We start from the raw sequence: 24,000 nt of genomic DNA on the forward strand, positions 1-24,000 counted from the left end.
GAAAGCGCAGTTACATAACAACAATACTCAGTCACTTACTCTTCAGCACCTACACAAAGAATCAATGAATGGGTCGATGGATGAAAAAAAAAAAATTAAAATGGAACAAAAAAGTAGATATTTTAAGAAATGTGCTATTAATTTTGATTGTAATTGTAATGTGCATTTACACAGTGGCCATAATAATCTATGTAAACACAAGAAAACCACATTAACTTTATACTGCTATACAGGTGTTGTAATTGTGGATTAAAGATGTTTAATCCATTAAATGTTTATTTTTTTTAAGCATAACAGTAAACTACAAACTTGTATTAACGACAATCTTGGTGTAGCTGGTGTATTCTGGGAAATTTTCATACCCCTTGGTTTTGAGTGTGGGCCTGGATAATCTCAAAGGCTATCTAGCTGTTCTCCCTAAAGGCTGATTTATACTTCTGCATCAAACACCGGCGTATGCTACGGCGCTGACGTGTAGCCCTTCGCCGTGGTCATCGGCGTCACTGACGTGCACCTCTCAAAAAATGTAACTACACGTCGCAACGAAGCGTAGCGCAAGCTCTGTGATTGGTCGGTTTGGTAGCGCTGACGAGTCTGGGCAGGACCGAGAGCTGCGCGAATGGCGCGAGCGATTGTTTACAAGTGTGGAGTCCCGTGAAGGAGCTCCGGATGGAAAGTTTTGTTTTGTGTTTACCTCATAGTTGAAGTTGTTGCACATCCGCCGGTTCCTGTCTCAAAATAAGTGAGTTTGAGTCACTTGTACATTCCGGAAGTGTTCAGGAAAAGCAAAAAAGCAGCGAAGAAACTCGACACAGAGGAACATTTACACCTCACTGCCAACTAGCGTTTCTGAAGTGTTAATGCAGACCAACAGAGACAGCGTGCAGAAGTATAAATGCACAGCCACGCGCGTTGCATGCGCCGTGGGTTACGCCGGTCACTTGACGCAGAAGCTTAAGCCTGATTTATACTTCTGCGTCAGGTGACTGGCGTAACCCACGCTAGTTACGTTGGCAGTGAGGTGTAAATGTTCCTCTGTGTCGAGTTTCTTCGCTGTTGGTTTGCTTTTCCTGAACACTTCCGGAATGTACAAGTGACTCAAACTCACTTATTTTGAGACAGGAACCGGCGGACGTGCAGCAACTTTAACTATAAGGTAAACACAAAACAAAACTTTCCATCCGGAGCTCCTTCACGGGACTCCACACTTGTAAACAATCACTCCATTGGGCTCGCGCCATTCGCGCGGCTCTCGGTCCCGCCCAGACTCATCAGCGCTACCAAGCCGACCAATCACAGAGCTTATGTTACACGTCGTTGTGACGTGTAGTTACATTTTTTGAGAGGTGCACATCAGCGACGCCGACGGCCACGGCGAAGGGCTATGCATCAGCGCCGTAGCATACGCCGGCGTTTGACGCAGAAGTATAAATCAGCCTTTAGTATGACTGTGGTATGACTTAGCTGACTGATTTTCGGCCAATCTTCTGTATTTAAACTCACAAATAAAAACCACCAAGTTGCCAAATTGACCTTCTTATTTCACAATATGAATGGTTTAAAACTAAACTCAAAGTGACAGAGATAACCAATTACAATATTTACAAATGTACTAGCTGTAGGGAAAAGAGATCCAGCCTGCGGCACAAGAGGAGAGACCCAGCTAAAAGAGGAGAAACCCAAAAATAAAAGTCAGATGCGGCACAGCAGAGCAGGTCAGTGTTAAACTATTAAAACCATCCTGGCTTTAAGCTCCTCTACACTTTCATGCTTCTGTAAGCTCGCAGAAATCCCATCCCATCATGCAACCTTTGGCTCTGATGCTTATTTACTCAGAATTGTGGGTAAATAGTGAGTTTTAATTACTTTTTATGCTCAGTGGCGGCTCTGATTGGCTGTGGTAAGCTGCCTGCGACGCTTTATTAAGATCAGTGATAACGCCACTGTTTACCTCACAGCAGTGAATTTAGCCTGAAACAGAATAATGCTTCCGCTGCAGGTGTGTGTGTGTGTGTGTGTGTGTGTGTGTGTGTGTGTGTGTGTGTGTGTGTGTGATTTATTAAAGCACAGAGGAGTGTAGTAAGGTCAAACACTGTTTGCTCACTGCACATTTCCATTTTAATCAGCTGGGTGAGCTGCTGTGAAACACAAACCACAAAGGTGTGGATGCTGGTTTACTGACCCACCTGCACAAGCACACACACGCACGAAGGCACGTACGTACACATCAATGCACTCACAGGTAGGCCTGTTGTCAGGTAGGCAATGTAAAGTACAGTAATGTGACCGACAGATGGGATTATACTGCATTCAAAACATGCAGACAAGCATGCACACAGACGAAGACTAACGGTAAACAGAGAGAGTGAATGAAGGAAGGAAAGAAGGAATAAATAAGCAAAGACTGAAAGACAGACAGAGGGAACAAACAAATATCTTAACAAAAAGTATCAAACGACTGACTGGCAAGCAGACAGACAGACAGACAGACAAAACATTGTTTTATGGCAAGAAAAAAGTTAATTACAAAATTATACATAATAAAATAATGTTACAAACTGATTATATAGAGGTACATATTTACAAATAGACAGACAGATACACGGTAAAATGAAAAAAAAAGACAGACAGAATAGAGAAACTGAGATACAGAGACAGAATGACAGATATAAAAAATAACAGACAAAGAGACAGACAGACAGACAGACAGACAGACAGACAGACAGACAGACAGACAGACAGACAGACAGACAGAGAAAGAAATAGAGACAGACAGACAGACAGCCAGACAGAAATACAGACAGACAGTGAGACAGATGGATGGAGAAACAGACAAAGATACAGACAGACAGACAGACCGAAACACACAGCCAAAATGACAGACACAGATGCAGACTGAATAGCAGACAAAGACTTTAGATGGATAGACAGAGACACAGTCAGCCAGTCAATCAGTCAGACAGACAGTCAACCAGATAGACAGACAGACAGACAGCCAGACAGACAGCCAGACAGACAGACAGACAGAAAGACAGACAGAAACATAGACTGACAGTCAATCAGACAGACAGACAGTCAATCAGATAGACAGACAGACAGACAGACAGACAGACAGACAGACAGACAGACCGACAGACAGAAAGACAGACAGAAACACAGACAGACAGATAGTCAATCAGACAGAAACACAGACAGACAGACAGTCAATCAGATAGACAGACAGACAGACAGTCAATCAGATAGACAGACAGACAGACAGACAGACAGACAGGCAGAGAGAAACACAGACAATAGAAAGAAAGACAGACAGAAAAAATAATAAACTGGGATATGGATAGACAGAATGACAGATATAAGAAATAACAGACAAAAAGACAGACAGACAGAAACACAGACAGACAGTCACTAAGTCAGTTAGTTAAACAGACAGACAAAATGAAAGATAGAGAGACAGACCGATTGACAGACAAAAACACACCGCCAAAATGACAGAGATACAGATGCAGACTGAATAGCAGACAGAACGACTATCGAAGGACAGACAGAAACAGTCAGACAGACAGACAGAGACGCAGACAAACAGAAACAAAGACAATCAGTCAGACAGACAAAAACACAGATGGACAGTAAGTCAGACAGAAACACACAGACAAAATGACAGACAGAGATACAAATACAAACTGAATAGCAAACAGAAAGACAGATGACAGACAGACAGGGACAATCAGACAGACAGATGCAGAAACAAACACAGACAGACAAAGATGCAGACGGACAGAAACACAGACAGTCAGACAGAGACAAAAACACAGATAGACAGTCAGTCAGTCAGTCTGTCAGACAGACAGACAGACAGACAGACAGACAGACAGACAGACAGACAGACAGACAGACAGACAGACAGACAGACAGACAGACAGACAGAGTCTCACCTGACGATTTGCTCTGATACGGGTTTGTTTTGAAATTTTGGTGGTAGTTCTAGCAAAGGCTTCACTGTGAAACACTGAATGTCTGTTTAAACCACACTAAGAAACAACAACCAAAACATTCAGAGAGTGTTAAAACAAAATTTTGTGCGTGTGTGTGTGTGTGTGTGTGTGTGTGTGTGTGTGTGTGTGTGCGTGCGCGTGCGTGTGTGTGTGTGTGTGTGTGTGTGACAAACATATGCTGTAAGGATACACTGTCCAGATGAGTTCCGGATGTCCTCGCTGGGAGGCGTGGTGGTCTTCATCTTCTCAGCGTTGGGGAACTGAGTGAGCAGCCGAGCTTCGAAATCCTCCCAGCGCTCGTACTCCTTACCCCGGTAGATGAACATCTTATTCTGGAGAAGAGGAGAAGATTAATTTTAAGATGAAACACTCCATTTTAATCTCTTAATATTATTAGAACAGTATGACTTTCAAAGCATTGCATTTTTTTTTAAACAAAATAAAAGTATTATTATTATTATTATAACCATTATTTTACCAGGAAAACCATAGACTGTAAAATATATGGACGTAGTATCCGTGACGTCACCCATAGGTTTCTAAAGAGCGCAAAAGAAGCCACAAGTAGGCGCGGCCAACCATCGCCATTTTGTTCGCGCGTCATCACACCCACGGCGGGATACCAAACAAGGGCAAATAGGCGGAGAGTGAGCGGAGCTACAGACACCTGCTGGCATTTAGCTTGGACCTGGTTCAGACACACTTTACTCTGGGAGAACGCTTAATACTTTATCACCTGCGACTCGTTTGTATTCTGACCACTTGTGCTTGGTTGTATACTATATCAATAAAGTGTTTAGACTTTTAAAATCACTGCTGTAATACATTGAGCCACTAAACATTGTTCTTATGACGTTTTTCAACAGGAGGAAAACACGAATTACTTCCAAACACTTCAGATATAGTCTGTGTTAGTTAATGCAGGACTATTGATGAAATCCAGCATAACAGTGTATGACAACGCTTCAGATGACTGTTCTAGAGCCTACAGCTAATCAGTCTGACAGATTCAGAAGTGCATTACAGCTCTAAATATAAATATAAACGATAAATGATCTTAAATAAAACAAATACATGTATAGAGGTGGTATATAAGTATGTAACTTTACTCACATGGGAAACGGAGGCCATGTGAATGGTTTGTGAGCACAATTAAGTGCACTCAGCATGCCATGCCATCTAATAATTGTAGGAAACAAGTCCAAAAGGCAGTTGACTGTGTAAAGCCACATAAAACAACACAGAAATACGATAAATATGCCGAGTTCAGTGGCTAACCTGCCGGATTCAGCTGAGGTGACGTAACGGCGACCAACGAGACCTAGCTGTCACTCAAGTGGCCACTCCCTTAATTATGCAAACTTAATATAACTTAATATAAAGGAAACGGATGAGTTATAAAAAAATTCACCCCCCTCACAGTTGTCATGAAGGGTAATATTAGCTGTATTAACCAAAATCTTTTTTTGTACCAGGCTGTAAACACCTTTTTTTCTGCTGTAAAGTTGGCCATTCTAACAGTGGGCTCAATTGAAATTTGCTCTGTTTTGGTGCCAGGAGCGGCCAGGACTAGCGGAATTTTGGATGAATTGCAGTTTTAGTTACTTCCGTATTGGCTTCCTGAGAGAGAGCGGGAGGTTGCCGCTTGGGAAAGACACACTGAGATTAAAAATCTCTTTTACAAGAGCGTCCTGGCCAAGATTAGGCAGCACACAAGTCACATGAGTCTAACAGACAACAAACAAAAAACAATTTACAGTTAACATGAGTCACACTGACAACTATTCAAAACATCTACAAACCTGTTTCAACTTCTAAAACTTTTATAGTCTTTTTAAAAGCATGCAGTGAAATCAAGTCTTTGAACTGCAACTGTGTTTGCAGATTATTCCAAGCAGAAGGTGCTGCGTATTTAAAAGCCTTTTTGTTTTCCATCTCAGTCCGCACTTTAGGACAAGAGAGTAAATAAATATCCTGTGAGCGAAGGCCATAGTTAAGAACAGGCTTTTTACAAATATAATTCTGGAGATATGATGGGAGTAAACCCAGTATAGATTTGTAAACAACAATATGAAAAGTAAGTATCATTTAATGAACACACCAGACTAAACAAATTAAGAGAAATGCAACACAAAGAATCAATTCACAGAAAAAGGTAGAGATGAGCACTAACACATTCACATCTAGTTTTTAACACAATAGTATGCAAAAACAGGATGAACATAAAAACACTTCAAATCTGGAGCGTGTGTCATTACAAGCACTTCAGTGAAGCACGTCTAGAAGACATTAACATATGAAACAGCAGTTTCTTAACTGAACTGAGGGCCTCTGCAATAGCGAAAAATAACCTAAAAGTAGGCAAATTTCAGACAGCAAACATAGACCCAAGTGCTGTTGAGGAGAGATTTTCTTCAACACTTTTCTAAACATAATAGTTTTAATAACTTTAATAACGTCTAATAACTCGTTTATTTTGATGACATGATGACAGTAAATAATATTTTACTAGATATTTTAAAAGTATTCGGCTTAAAGTGACTTTTAAAGGCTTAACTAGATTAATTAGGCTAAATAATTCAAAATAGTAAGATTTCTCCCCAAAAAAATATTATATATATATATATATATATATATATATATATATATATATATATATATATATATATATATATATATATATATATATAATACTGTTAAAAAATGTTCGTGTGCTGCACATGGGTGATATACACACACCGGCCGTTTTATTAGGTACACTTTTGCACTGAGTTGAACCCCCTTTTTCCTTCAGCTCCGCCTTAATTCTTTGTTGCATGGATTCAACAAGGTGCTGGAAATATTCCTCAGAGATTTTCCTCCATATTGACATGATAGCATCACACAGTTGCTGCAGATTTGTCGGCTGCTCATCCATGATGTGAATCTCCCGTTCCACCACATGCCCAAGGTGCTCTATTAGATTACGATCTAGGGACTGTGGAGGCCATTTGAGTACAGTGAACTCATTGTCATGTTAAAGAAACCAGTCTGAGACCAGTCACTTTATGACATGGCGTGTTATCCTACTGGAAGTAGCCATCAGAAAATGGGTACACTGACATGGTCAGCAACAATACTCAGGTAGGCTGTCGCATTGACATAATGCTCAATTGGTACTAATGGACCCAAAGTGTGCCAAAAAAAAAAAAAAAAAATCCACACTATTACACCACCATCAGTCTGAGCTGTTAATACAAGGCAGGATGGATCTATACTTTCATGTTGTTGGTGCCAAATTCTGACCCTACCATCTGAATTTCACAGCAGAAATGGAGACTCATCAGAGCAGCAACGTTTTCCAATCTTCTTTATCCAGTTTTGGTGAGTCTGTGTGAATTGTAGCCTCAGTTTCCTGTTCTTAGCTGACAGGATGGCACCCGGTGTGGTCTTCTGCTGCTGTAGCCCATCTGCCTCAAGGTTGGACGTGTTGTGTGTTCAGAGATGCTCTTCTGCAGACCTCGGTTGTATCGAGTGCTTATTTGAGTAACTGTTGCCTTTCTATCAGTTGGAACCAGTCTGGCCATTCTCCTCTGACCTCTGGCATAAACATTTGCGACCACAGAACTACCACTCACTGGATATTTTCTCTTTTTTAGACCATTCTTTGTAAACCCTAGAGAGGGTTGTGCGAGAAAATCACAGTAGATCAGCAGTTTCTGAAATACTCAGATCAGCCCGTCTGCCACCAACAACCATCCCACGTTCAAAATCACTTAAATCACCTTTCTTCCCTATTCTGATGCTCAGTTTGAACTGCAGCAGAAGTCTACATGCCAAAATCCACTGAGATGCAGCCATGTGATTGGCAGAAATAGATATTTGCGTTAACAAGCAGTTAGAAAGGTGTACCTAATAAACTGGCCGTTAAGTGTAGATACCTATATAAAACAAACAAACAAAAAAAAATCATAGGGGGTAATAATTTTGTCTCCAAAATAGCAAAAAAATAAAAATAAAAAAAACACTATGATATCAAAGGCTATTAATTTGCAAACTAGCATAAGATAATCAAATACCTAAGTGTATGATCAGATCATTTAATCATCAAATGCCAATCAAAACATTTGATCAAAACACAGTCAAACAATACTGAAAACATTTCACAGCACTCAAGAACATTCTGTATTTCATCGAGTTTTAACATTGAATCTCAAAATACAGGCGTTTGCAGTCTGGAAACGCTCAATTACTGCACATTCGCATAAAGACGCCGTCAATCATCTGCGCCCACCGACAACACTGGCGACATGTTTTCACTCGCAGCATCTGTGTGAACAACTACACTGTGTGCACACAAACACCCACACACACATCAGCTGAGGGAACATTTGGAATATTCAATTTCCTTACAGAACAATTACATGAGCTTCATATGAGTAAAAAGTGGAACACAATTGAAGCATTTTGCAAAATATTCCTGAAAAAAAAAAAATCTAAATATCAGTTTAATATCAGTTTATAAATAGATAAATAAATAAAATAAATAATTAAAGAGAGAGTGTAGATTAGAAATAAGGATGAAACAAGAAACAAAAACACAGTTTAGAATTAATCATTCTGAAAAAGCATGAAAACATGGCCTTCGTATTTCAGAAGATAAAATAATCCTTTCGTTTCATGTAAAGATGTTTTTGAGCAAAGTGTAACTGCAATACATCTGCTAATAAAACAAGCTAAAATGAAAGGTAATAGCATATTAGCAAGTTAACTCAAATGGATTGAACCAAAAAACAATTAAATTACTTTTAAAAAATCTCAAGAATTTTTTGATTTCAGCTAAATTTAACTTAAACTGCAAAAATAATTATTTTAGTTGTAAATATCACATAATATTTAAATAATAGAGTTAAAAATATATATAATATGAATTAATAATTAAAACAACGAAATATTTAAGATAATTAATGCTTTTTGAACGAAAAAAATCTTAAAGTTTATCAAATTATAAATAAATAAATTAATTAACAAATAAATAAATAATTAAAGAGTGAGTGTAAATTAGAAATAAGAATGAAACGAGAATTTAAAATTAGTTATTAGTATGAAAAAATTACCTTCATATTTCAGAAGACAAAAGAATTCATTTGTTTCAAGTTTTTAAGCAAAGTATAACCGAAATACATCTGCTAATAATACAAGCTAAAATGAAAGGTAATATCATATTAATAAGTTAACTTAAATGGATTGAACAAAAAAACAATTAAATTATTATTTTTTTTTAAATCTGAAGACCTTAAACAAGAATCAAAAATAATTTCTTAAATGTAAATATCACAAAATATTTAAATAATAAAATTAAAAATATATATTGATATAAAATTTTTCATTAAAATAATAAAACATTTAAGATAATTAATGCTTTTTGAATGTAAAAAACTGAAAGTTCATCAGTTTATGATTAGTTAAATAAATAAATAAATAAATAAATAAATAAATAAATAAATAAATACATAAATCCATATCACATCATATTTAAATAATAGAATTTGTTTAATAAAATAATGAAATATTTAAGATAATTAATGCTTTTTGAAAGTAAAAAGCTTTAAGTTTATCGGTCAATATATAAATAAACAAACAAATAAATAAAACAACAAATAAAGAGTGTAGATTAAAAATAAGGATGAAATTATTCATATTTTAGAAGATAAAAGAATCCATTAATTTCACTTGAAGAACTTTTTAAAACCAGCAAAGTATAACCGGATTACATCTGCTAATAAGAGAAGCTAAACTGAAAGGTAATAGCATATTAGCAAGTTAAATTAAATAGACTGAACATAAAACAATTGAATTATACCAAAAAATTCTCAAGAATTCTGTGATTTCAGCTTATTTTATCTTAAACAAGCAGCAAGAATCATTTTTGGAATGTAAATATTACATAATATTTAAATAATAGAGCTAAAAATATATAATAATATAAATTAATAATTGAAATGTTGAAATATTTTAGATAATGAATGCTTATTGAAAGTAAAAAGCTTAAAGTTTATCAGTTTAAAAATAAACAAATAAATTGACAAATGAATAAGAAATTAAAGAGTGAGTGTAGATTAGAAATAAGGATGAAACGAGAAACAAAAACACAATTTAGAATTAATCATTCTGAAAAAAGCATGAAAAAATGACCTTCATATTTCAGAAGACAAAAGAATCCATTCGTTTCATGTAAAGAAGTTTTTGAGCAAAGTGTAACTGCAATACATCTGCTAATAAAACAAGCTAAAATGAAAGATAATAGCATTAGCAAGTTAACTCAAATGAATTGAACAAAAAACTATAAAATATTTTTTTTTAAATCTCAAGAACTGTGTGATTTTGGCTAATTTTATCGTATCAAAAATCATTTTTTGAATGTAAATATCACAAAATATTTAAATAATAAAATTAAAAATATATATTGATATAACATTTTTTATTTAAATAATGAAACATTTAAGATAATTAATGCTTTTTGAATGTAAAAAACTGGAAGTTTATCAGTTTATAAATAGATAAATAAATAAATTAATAAATAAATAAATAAATAAATACATACATACATAAATAAATAAATATCGCATAATATTTAATAATAGAGTTAAAATATATAATAATATAAATTAATAATTAAAACAATGAAATATTTAAGATAATTAATGTTTTTTGAATGTAAAAAACTGAAAGTTTATCAGTTTATAAATAGATAAATAAATAAATAAATAAATAAATAAATAAATAAATAAATAAATAAATATCACATAATATTTAATAATAGAGTTAAAATATATAATAATATAAATTAATAACTAAAACAATTAAATATTTAAGATAATTAATGATTTTTGAAAGTAAAAAGCTTAAAGTTTAGAAGTTTATAAATAAATAAATAAATTAATTAATTAATTAATTGAGTGAGTGTAGATTAGAAATTAGGATGAAACAAGAAACAAAAATAGTATTTAGAATAAATAATTCTGAAAAAAAAGCATGAAAAAATGACGTCCATATTTCAGAAGATAAAAGAATCCATTAGTTTCATGTGAAGAAGTTTTTGAAACCAGCAAAATATAACACACCAGGTAATAAAAGAAGCTCAAATGAAGAGTAACAGCATATTCAAACCACAAACAATAACAAAACCAAAATCACAAATGGAATACGTATTGAGACAGTTTTGCTACATCAGAAAACAACGCATACACACCACACACACACACACACACACACACACACACACACACACACCGGCTGCCTGCTCACACACATTTCCGATGCTCAATTAGTGGAATGTGAACTGGAGGTGAAATATGCCCAGGGCCGTTTTCAAATCTGCTTTGAGCGATAAGGTGACAAATTGCAGCGGGTGTTTTCACAGCGCCACTGATTCCAGACACGGTGAAATAAACCAGCAGCGCTCGCATGCACGACTCCACACGCATACAAAAGTGGCACTTTGAGGAGGGAGAGGAGATTGCGAGACGTTTTCTATTTCACAAAAGGCAAAGCTTCTCTCCGAGGAGCAACATGTCAACACTAGCAGGAGGCGACTGGCCTTTAGATGGACGATTTATGTTTTCTTCTCAGAGCGGCTGGTGGGAGACGCGTGACCGCAGGCGGCTGGAAGAGTATTAAAAGAATTACAAATATATCTGAAGCGCTTCGCTCCCACAACCACACGCTTAAACACACACACGAGCTGAGGAAGGTGAATGATTCTGTTTCATCATCAATGACTGAGAGGCTGGCCTGGAAAATGTGAAGAAATATGAAACGGAGAATAAAATGCACACACGCTACTGCTAATTCATTATCTTTTTACACTATTTACCAATTAATATGCATTCATACAGCATAAAAGAGTTGTTAGCATTGATATGATTTATCATACTACTGTTTTGGACAGCTTTGACAAGTCTGTCATGTTAACATTTAAAAACAAGTGTGAACAACCTTAAGAGCAGATGTGGAAACAGAACAGACGTCGGCAAACACTGACGCAAACAAACAATGAATTAATAAATAGCTGAATTCAATAATGTAATTGAGGTGAATATAAATAAGATTAGTGTTTCAAATAAGTTAACCTTTAAAAAAACATCATATAATATTAAAATAATATAATATTCTTATGATATAAAATCAAATAAATCACTATAAATAAATATAATATACATAATTATTAATTGATAAAGTAAATGAATATTTAAGATTATTCATGCTTTCTGGTCACCGTCTACTATGAAATTAGCGTTTGTAATAGGTTTTGTATGTAAATAAATAAATACAAATATAAATATTAAATAATTATTTAATATATTAATTTAATATTTCAGATTATTCATGATTTTGGTCATTGTAAATTTCGAAATTATAGTTATTATAGTTGAATTGAATAAAAACAAACAAACAAACAAATAAATGATTACTAATTAGTATGATATTTGACTATTTGAGATGTAAGAAGTTCATGCTTTTTGCTGAATGTATAATTTTAAATTAAAATGTATTATAAAAGTTAAAAAAAATTATCAATTAATATAATGATTGAATATTTAAGATAATTCATGCTTTTTAGTTATTTTTTTACTTTCAAATAAAATAAATACAATAAATAAATAAATAATTATTTAAAATAATATATATATATATATATATATATATATATATATATATATATATATATATATATATATATATATATAGAAGTTAGAATATATATATAGAAAAATAGATAATTTATTTAAGATAATTCATGTTTTTTGGTCATTGTGCACTTTGAAATAAAAATTTTGTTATAATTTTATTGTTTATAAATAAATAAATAAACAAATATACAATTATTAATTAATATAATAACTAAATATTTAGGATAACTCATGCTTTGTTGTCATTGTAGACTTGTATAATTTGCCATTGTATAATTTCAAATTAAAGTTTATTATTGTTTTTTTGTATGTACAATAACAAATAAATGAAAAATAAATGAAAAATTATGAATTTATATCATTTAAAATTGAAAATTTAAGTTAATGTATGCTTTTTGGTGAATGTATAATTTCAAATTAAAGTTTACTGTCGTTTATTGTATATAAACAAACAAACAAACAAACAAACAAACAAACAAACAAATGAATGAATAAATAAATAAATGAATAAAATTATTAATTAATATAATAATCGAATATTTTAGAATATTCACGCATTTTGGTCATTGTGTACTTTGAAATTAAAGTTTTCCATAGTTTATTTCAAATAAATAAATAAAATGATAAAAAAATAATAAATAAATAAATGAATAAATAAATAAATAATAATTGAATATTTAGGAATATTCATGCGTTTTGATCATTGTGTACTTAGAAAAAGTTTTTTTTTTTTTTTTTTTTTTGCATATAAATAAATAAATAAATAAGATAATAATTGAATATTGAACTAATTTATACTGAAATAAACTTAGTTGTCATGAACAGAAGGGAAGAGAGGTGGTGGGGTGGGTGGGGATTTGTTGGGACTTGTCACGGACAAAAGTGAACAGCAGGGGGTCGGGTTAGTGGTATTGCGGATGAAAGTGTTTCAAAAAACGTGTTTCAAAAGATAAAATCCATTCGTTTCGTTAGCAATTCAACCAGCAAAGTACAACTGGAATACATCTGCTAATAAAAGAAGCTAAAATGAAAAGACAATTCTGCTCTTTTTATCAATTCAAATATGCAATTATTATATATATATTTTATTTTAAAACAAAGTCAAGGTCTGGTTAAAAAAAGAAAAATATCATAAAAGACAAAAGATGTTTTTAAAAAAAGGAAATGGTGCAGTCACGGATAAAATGACCTTCATTAATTCCAAGCAAAAAATAAATAAAATAAAATGAATCTGATACATTGAATAAAAACCCACACCTAGAAGAAGAAAAGGTGTGTATGTGAATGGCGGTCTGTGCAGTACTGAGAACAGCTGTTGATGGCTTTAGAGAGACCACACAAAGACACCAGTAATTGATTTCTAGGCCTTTGGAAATCTATCAGATGAATTCACAATGCAGCGCTTTTACACAGGGAAACAGATATCTCCATGGCGACGGTGAAATATGAAAAGATCATAACAGAAATTCTCACCCGCAGGAACGAAGGGAAGCCCAGTCCATTATAACCCACGGCAAAGTAATCCGGCTTGGGTCTGATCACCTTCACGATGCTCTCATAAAACTGAGCCTGTTTCCTCTGAGGGAGACAGAGAAGATCACACAATCAGTCCTGGAATGATCATTCATCAACACTATTTAACCACTAAAGTCTGCTTTTGGAAGCAAATACTGTATATATTTTCTAAAGAGTGGTGTTTTTGAAGGAAACTACATTACCCATGATGCTGCACCGGACATTCCACCAATCAAAGTCACAGTGAGAGGTCTAAAAGTCCATATATATTTAATTACATTGGCATTTGGCAATAAGTCACAGTGAATGTTCTAAAAGAGATATTCAGCCACACCCACTTTCATTAGGCATATGAAAGTGGGCGTGGCTAAATATACATTTTAGAGTATTACATGTGACTCTGATTGTCAAATATGTATATATATGGTCGGTTTATAAAAACAACAACTAAAATCTCTCCAAAAAACAGAAATCTTTACCCATGCTTTCAAAAAGAACAGAGAAATAGAACAGACTTGAGATAAGAAGCAAACATTCACGGAAACAGACAATGAATTAATAAATAGCTGAATTTAATAATGTAACTGAGGTGAATATAAATAAGATTAGTGTTTCAAATAACTAAAACTTTAAAAACATCATATAATATTAAAATAATATAATATTCTTATTTTGTAATATAAAATCAAATAAATCAATATAAATAAATATAATATACAATTATTATTTGATTTAATAATAGAATATTTAAGATGATTCATGCTTTCTGGTTACTGCATACTATAAAAGTAATGTTAATTATAGTTTTTTGTAGGTAAATGAAAAAATAAAAATATACATATACATTTAATAATTAATATAATAATTGAATAATTAAGAATATTCCTGACTTTTGTCATTGTGTACTTTGAAATTAAGACTTATTATAGTTTAATTGATTATAAACAAACAAACAAATAAATAAATAATTACCAATTAATATAATATTTAACTATTTATGATAGTTCATGCTTTTTGGTGCATATATAATTTTGAAATTAAAATGTATTTTGTATTATTTTGTATTGTTTTAGTTTTTTGTATGTAAATAAATAAATAAAAATATTAAATAAAAAAATCATATTAACATAATAATTGAATCATTAATCTAAATTAATAAACAAATAAATTAAATAATTAAATAAATAAATAAATAAATAACCACATAAATAAAATACAAATTTATTTATTAATATATTAATTGATTATTTAAAATAATTCAAGCTTTTTGGTAATTTTACACTTAGAAATAAAATTTATTTTAGTTTTTTATCTAAATAAATAAATAAATAAAAAATGATTTATTGATATAATATTTGATTATTTAAGATAATCCATGCATTTTGGTCATTGTTTACTCTGAAATTAAAGTCTATCATAGTTTTTTGTATATATAAATATAAATAAATAATATTTTGAATATTTAATAAATTTATATTTAAATAAATAGCTGTCACGGAAAAAAAGGAAGAGAGGTGGTGAGGGGGCGGGATTTGTTGGGGCTTGTCACATCGTTACCCACCCTCACTTTCATGAAGGACAGAGAATGCTTAATGAAAGTGGGTGTGGCTAAAGATCACGTTTAGAGCACTAACTGTGACTCTGATTGTCCATGTTTTTAAATAAATGATTGGTTTAAAAAAATAAATAATAAAAAGAGAGATTTAGCCACGCCCACTTTCATTAAGCGTATAAAGATGGCTGTAGATAAATATCTATTTTAGAGCACTTATTGTGAATCTGATATAATTAATTATACGTATGGTTGGTTTTAAAAACAACCATAATCTCTCCAAAAAATGAGATCTATATCGACATTCACTTTTAATAGAATATATAAAATGGGCGTGGCTAAAAATCTATTTTCGAGCATGTTCTGTGACTGTCAAAGCATTTAAAAATACATATGGTTGGTTTAAAAAACAACCACCAAAATCTGTACAAAAAAAATTTATTTTAGCCACGCCTACTTTTAATAAAGTTGGCATGGCTAAATATAGATTTTAGAGCACTCACTGTCACTCTGATTGTCAATGTATGTCAATGTACATATCGTTGATTTGAGAAAAAAAAAAACAACCAAAATCTCACTCCAAAAATTAGATATTTAGCCACACCCACTTTAATGAAGCATATGGAGGTGGGTGTGGCTAAATATATATTTTTAGAGCCCCCACTGTGACTAATTGTATATATATATATATATATATATATATATATATATATATATATATATATATATATATATATATATATATGGTGTGAAAATACAAGATGTGCAGCACCTAAAACTATGGATACTGGAAGCCTGTGCTGGCATTTCTCCTGCGGTGTTGCTATCAGTGTGTGAAGAGTGGGAGAAGAAAGTTGCATTGACAATCCAACACAATAAGCAGCACATTGAAAAATTTTTTCTAATTGGTCAGAAACTTGTAAATAACTCATGAAAGAATAGTTACGTTAAAACCATTGTTTTTCTTGTCGAATTTCCAATAATTTCAATGTGTCACATGACCCTCTTCCTATTGACAAAAAAAAAAAAAAAGTTGGATCCAACATGGCCGACTTCAAAATAGCCCACCATGGTCACCACCCATCTTGAAAAGTTTGTATATCACCAACCATTCCCATTTTATTAAGGTGTATCCATATAAATGGCCCACCCTGTATATTATATATAACCAACGTTTAACATATTTACTTTAAAAGTGGTTTTGAAAACAATAAACAATTGCATGCAATTTGAGTGAAAAAAATCAAATGAAATGATTAAAAAACAGATCCAGATGGAAATCAATATGTGAAAAGGGTTAATTGCAATAAAAGTTGGTCACAAACTTTTCATCAGGTCTGTGCAAAACGTCCCAGCATTTGAATTCAAGCAAACACACAGCAGAATCTCTCTCTCTTTGTGTCTGAATAAATCAATTTGTCATTTATTGCCAATTAGACAAACCTGCGCTAATGAACAAAAAAAGCAACGAACTCATTAAAAACCCATAGTCCATTTATATTAGGCCAATTTAGCTACTTTGGTGGACTTTAACAGTTTGAGCGACTCATTAAATGTTTGTTTGATTGTAAAACACTGAGAGTGGAAGTGTGGAGACGTACCAGTAACGTGCTGAGCTGCTCAAAGTCAAACATCTCGTTCTCGTATTGTTCTGCTAATTCCTTCCCCAGGACGATGGCTTCTTCCCACATCTGAACACAGAAGAAAAACACAGCAAACGACATCTCTTAAGATCATTAAGTCAAAACACAAACCAGCAAGTGAACAATGTGCTCTCAATTGTCTGCCAAACTAATGCTATCTCATGACAGTTCATAACTTGATTTAAAATGATTTAGTGACTCATTCGTATGAATCTGTACAATGATAAGTGTGTATATACAGTTGAAGTCAGAATTATTAGACCGCTTATTTATTTTCCCCCAATTTCTATTTAATGGAGAGCAGATTTCTTCAACACATTTCTAAACATAATAGTTTTAATGACTCATCTCTAATAACTGATTTATTTTATCTTTCATGATGATAGTAAATAATATTTGACTAGATATTTTTCAAGACACTTCTATACTGCTTAAAGTGACATTTAAAGGCTTAAATAGGTTAATTAAGTTAACTAGGCAGGTTAGGGTAATTAGGCAAGTTATTGTATAATGATGGTTTGTTCTGTAGACTATCGGGATAAAAAAAAAGCTCAAAAGGGCTAATAATTTTGTCCTTAAAACGATGTTTAAAAAAAAAAATCTCTCTCTATACACATACACACACACACACACACACACACACACACACACACACACACACACACACACATATATATATATATATATATATATATATATACATACATATATATATACACATATATATATATATATATATATATATATATATATATATAGTTGAAGTCAGAATTATATATATATATATATATATATATATATATATATATATATATATATATATATATATATAGATGTGTATATATATATATATATATATATATATATATATATATATATATATATATATATATATATATATATATATATAGATGTTAGACAAACACTAAAAAACAATTAACACACAATTGCACACGTTTTAAAACATGTTAAACTTGTAAAAGTCACTCTTGATCACGTCTGATGATGATTGATGATCCGGGCAAACTGAACAGAGCTTTTATTCTCGGTTGCTTTGCGCTCGTCCTGTCTTGTCGATATGAGTATATGCATTACTACGGAGACATGTTAATGCGCGCAGCTGTCAATCAATATTGGTGGGCGGGGGGACCGCACTCCTATGTAAAGTTGCAGTCGATTTGAAAACCGCTCCAATTGGTCCACCGTTTTTATGTTTCACTCCAATATGACAGTATATACACTATACTTACACACATGTATGTCCAAACAGCTTGAAAAGTAGATTTTTCAACATAGGTGCTCTTTAAGATATTAAATGTTTATCAGCACTCATAAAAAAAAAAACACGGTAGCTCAGTAGTTAGCACTGTCGTCTGTCAGCAAGCAGGTCACTGGTTTGAGCCTTGGCTGGGAGTTTGGATGTTCTCCCCATGTTGGTGTGGGTTTTTTCTGGGTGGTCCGGTTTCCCCCAGTCCAAACAAATGTGCTATAAGTGAATTGGATAAACTAAATTGGCCGTATTGTATGTGTGTAAATGTGAAATTGTATTGGTGTTTCCCAGTACTGAGTTGTGGCTGGAAGGGCATCCTTGATACATTGGCGGTTCATTCCCCTGTGGCGACCCCTGATAAATAAAGGGACTAAGCCAAAAAAATGAATAAATTATGATCTAACGTTACATCCTCAACTACTACTTTACTAACTAATTAATAGTTTATTGAGCTAAAAGTCTTCGTTAATGGTTTGTTAATAGTGTGGATTTCACAATAAAATAAAGTGTGACTGATCACATCTCACAGCTCTGGAGATATCTTTCAAATAGCGGTCTTCATTACAGTACACTTCTGGCCGGCAGTAAAAGGAGTGCATTTCTTTTCTCTTATATAATGTCTGATTATTTGTTCTTGATGTTATTTCTGTGCTTGGAGCAGGTGGCCCTAAATGAGTCGATACCCCCGACCTCATCTGAACAGTAATATGGATATTCTTCCTCTCTGACATTCTCTCATATCAGACTTATAACTTCAAATGCCAAGTGTAAATAAAACCTCCGGCTAGCAGTGCACTTCTGCTCACAGCATCTGATATACAACTAATTCTCAAAATGAAACTTTGAGTGCATCCTGAGAGAGAGAGAGAGAGAGAGAGAGAGAGAGAGAGAGAGAGAGAGAGAGAGAGAGAGAGAGAGAGAGAGAGAGAGAAACTAGTCAGAAACATTATTACAATTCATTTGAGTGAATGTATTGTGAACTACAACAACAACAAAAATTATAATAATACTATTATTATCATTAGCATTACTTTTAATTTATTTAATTAATTAAAATATTTAATGTTTTATTTTTACATTTTGTAATGTCTTAAGTATTCCTGTTTATTGTTATTGTTATTCATTTTATGTATTTATTCATCTATTGTTTATATAATGTGTAATGATTTGGCAATACTTTAAAAGTCAAGCCTATAAAGCTCATATGAATTTAATAATAATAATAAAAATAATAATACATATTATTTTTAATATTTTTAGGTAAAAAAATCATAATTTTCTTTTTACATTTTTAATGTCTTGAATTTTTCTGTTTTACTTACTTTTACTTACTCATTTAATTGTTTATTAAATAAATCAAATTAAATAAATATAAAACATGCATTATCACCACTATTATATTTTATATAATTATTTTTATTATTGTTTTTTTATTTTTTATATCTTAAATATGTTTATTGTTTTAATTTAAATTAATTTAATTAAAATTTTAAACATTTTAATTTTTATTATTATTATTATATTTAATTTACTTATTTAAATTGTATATTTATACATGCAGTTGTTTACTTGATTTGCATATCTTTTATTGTTTATATTGTATAATTACGTATTCATTATTCGTGTGTTTAATAATCCAACACTGTGCAAGTCTTACCAATAAAGCTCATTTGAATTAGACATTTTTATTTAAGAGAAACATAATAATAATAATAATAATAATTATTATTATTGTTATTATTATTATATATTTATTAAATAATTAAATAAATATCTATTAATTGTTTTATTGACATTATAGTTTATATTTATTGTATTCATTTATTTTATTTTACTTTTTTATAGATGCTTGTATAAAAACATATCATCTCAATGTTATTACAGTATACCAACTAGAATGTGCACCAAAACACTAGCAAACAGTATAGCAATTATACAGCAAAAAAAAAAAATAATAATAATAAAAAATAAAAAATGTCATCCAGTCTTATGTAATTAAAGTCAAAATAAAATGACATGTACAAATGAAGAAGAAAAAATATATATTACATACATATTGTAACATATACATCTAAGGAAGGGGTCATATCTTATCATACATGATGTATGATACGTAACTGATCTGTAACTTTCCAGCTTGAGGGAAGAAACCACTTCAGGTAATCATTTAAACAAACTTGGGTGTCATGGATTGCCGCTCCATCAGAATCACACTCTTGGCCAGCACCATGCCATGAGTATATCCGTATCTGCAGTGTATTATTATTGAGAAAGCGGTCAGTAATCCCCTCTCTCTCTCTCTACAGTCCAAACTGAAAGCCTCTTCAGAATAGGACAGACTGGAGGAGGAATAAAGCCAGCAGCTCGCATATAAAGAAACCTGCGCCGTAATATTAAACCACATGTTCAGCATGAAAATGACTTCCCTCAATTCTCCTGTCAAGCACTGCGGCTCTGCACTGAAGGAAGAGTTCAGCTCGAAATGAAAACTGTGTCATTATTTACACACTCTCAAGACGTCCTGAACTCCACGCTCGAGGAATACCAAAGCAGGAGGTTTTACAGCATCTACTTCTGAACTAAATACTTATAGGCCATGTCCTCACATACAGTACACAGGTATTGACGGGCCTAAAACACACAACAAATATTGAAAGCAAAATTGAATACATGCATTTGGAGACCGCACAGAGTATGAGGACGATCAAAAGTGATTCTAAGCAATGTGCTTAACTGCCTAAAATAATCTGACGTTAAAGATATAGCTGACCTGAATTATCACTTTTAATTATCACATTAATTATCACAATTAATTGAGTAAAGGTATTAAAAGATAATTAATACTTAATTTTACTTGTTACTAACCTGCCTGAGTCTGCTGAACACACAAAAAAAGAAGTAATTTGAAGAATGTTGTAGACTGGTAGCCACTGACTTCTGTTGCACATATTTTTTAGTTATTTAGACTTTTTTTAATTAATACACCATTTCACCAATTAATACACCATTAATTATATTATTCATTCATTCATTTATTCATTCATTTTCTTGTCGGCTTAGTCCGTTTATTAATCCGGGGTTGCCACAGCGGAACGAACCGCCAACTTATCCAACAAGTTTTTACGCAGCGGATGCCCCTCCAGCCGCAACCCATCTCTAGGAAAAATTATATTATTGTTATTATTATTGTTATTTTTTCTTTAAAGAGGAACCATTTACATTTAACACACATTAGAATGTTAATGCACTTATGCAAGTAAACACCAGACACAGAAAAGATGTCAGAGCATTATTAAAATCTGATGTTTAATCAAAACAGAAATGTCAATTTTGATAGCACAGTTTTGAAAACAACTTACAATAATGATACAAATTTAGCTTTAAATGTCATCTAAATGTAAAAAAAAAGTAACTCTAGAATAATGGTCCATTTGTCCATGGTCCATTTATGCATAGTAACATTAACTAAGTATTAATAAGCTTATAAAGCATTTATTAACATTTACTAATGCATTATTAATGTCCACTTTTATGCTTGTTAACATAAGTTAACGCACTAAGTTAACATGAACTAACAATGAACCATATATATATATATATATATATATATATATATATATATATATATATATATATATATATATATATGTATGTATATGTATATATACATTTATATGTGTGTGTGTATATATATATATATATATATATATATATATACACACACACACACACACACACACACACACACACACACACATATACCTATACATATACATACACATATACATACACATATACATATATAAATATAAATATATATATATATATGTTCTTCTAATACTGTAGCATAAGTACTATCTATTTATTACTTACTACTGTACATGCCTATTTTTTTTTTTCTTCAAGTTTTTTTATTGTTTTCTTCTGGTTCACGACAAAATAATACAGACACATATTACAAGTGATCACTTGTGGCCTACTAAATTTAGCCAGAATGAATACAGTGGTTACTAGGACAGAAGTACAATATTATTAGGAGAACCTGCTGAGTACTTTTAAATTGTGTTACAAGACATTGTCACATAAGACCAAAAGTCTTCCCATACTGGGATACATACAGGGACCCCTGCTTTGTCCTTATTATGCATACTTGCCTATTTCTAAGATATTAATAAATAACAATAAAATACAGTAATATATAAAGTCTGTCTGAATTGTTCCTTTAAGGTGAGACAGAGGCAGGGAAAGAGTAGGCAGAGTTTCTGTGAATATGTCTTGCCGTCTGGACTCTCAGGAGACGTTCAGCCGTGACATGTGGGTTTGTCCCAGCAGTCTGAGCTGTGTTTAAAATAGACTCTCTGAAAAGCTGCAATAATTCCCATAAAATGTGTAGAACAGAAGAACTATGGCCCAGAGCTGCTCCTCATCTCGCTTTCCAGGGCTGACTGAATGACTGACTAGTTAAAAGACACATACACACACTCACACTTGCTTAGACACAATTTTCCTGCAAATTTTGTCCACACTGTAAAGAAAAACCTTTATAAATTAAGTTTACTGTATTTTGTAATTTATGTTTTATTAAGAGAGAGACTTTAATAAAAGTCACTGTAAAATTGGTCATTTTAGGATGTTAAAATAGCAATTGTTTTTCACAAATTTAAGGACTAGTTGATTAAAAAAGAAAAAAAAAACATCCACAGAAAGTATTTTAACAAATACAGGCTGGAGACTCCATTTGATTGGCAGTTGTCAAGCAGAAAAAGAAAAAAAAATAATAAATTAAAAACAGCCATAATAACAGGTATAAAGCATGAAACAACATAATAAAAAAACTAACAAAAACATTGTAATAAATCAGAAGTAAATTTAAAATAACATAAGTATTTCATGACTTTCATTGTAGGGAACAGACCTTATTATTGCAGAAATTTCTATGACTGTGGGAACCCTGCATATGAATCTACATATTACCCCCAAAACTGTGAATGTAAAAAGACATTTTTTAAAAGCATTTTATTTTACAAGGAAATAAGACATGTCTTCTTAAACCAGCTTAATAGAGTACAGCTATTGTACCTGACAAAAGTCTTTACACCTATCCAAGTTTTAAGAACAACAAATATTACCTTGACTTTTAGTTGATCATTTGGTATCAGAAGTGGCATACATGAAAGGCAAAGAACTCTAGATTACGCTTATTTTACCAAAATAAAATATGATCATGTCATGATTTTTAATGATTTCATCAGGACAGTAAGGTCTGACTTTGCTAAGACAAAAGTCTTGTCATTAACAGAAATAATGTCCAGTATAGAATATAAAGTCCTGCTGCAGTGGAAACAGAATGAATATT

The 24,000-nt window shown here is 32.1% G+C and overlaps 1 protein-coding gene across 3 annotated transcripts in view; it reads right to left on the reverse strand.

Moving 5' to 3' along the window:
- Positions 1-24,000, reverse strand: part of dock1 (dedicator of cytokinesis 1) — a 525,870-nt gene that overhangs the window by 100,380 nt on the left and 401,490 nt on the right. For all 3 annotated transcript variants that reach the window (XR_012387688.1, XM_073917871.1, NM_001110011.1), the window contains 4 exon segments: positions 17,333-17,422; positions 14,138-14,242; positions 4,183-4,324; positions 3,933-4,014 (listed from right to left, as the gene is read on the reverse strand). Coding sequence is in view for 2 of the 3 variants with exons in the window: in XM_073917871.1 (XP_073773972.1) it covers positions 3,933-4,014; positions 4,183-4,324; positions 14,138-14,242; positions 17,333-17,422 (419 nt within the window). In the remaining variant the exon portion in view is untranslated.

This window comes from Danio rerio, chromosome 12 (assembly GCF_049306965.1).
Source record: "Danio rerio strain Tuebingen ecotype United States chromosome 12, GRCz12tu, whole genome shotgun sequence".
Classification (NCBI taxonomy): domain Eukaryota; kingdom Metazoa; phylum Chordata; class Actinopteri; order Cypriniformes; family Danionidae; genus Danio; species Danio rerio.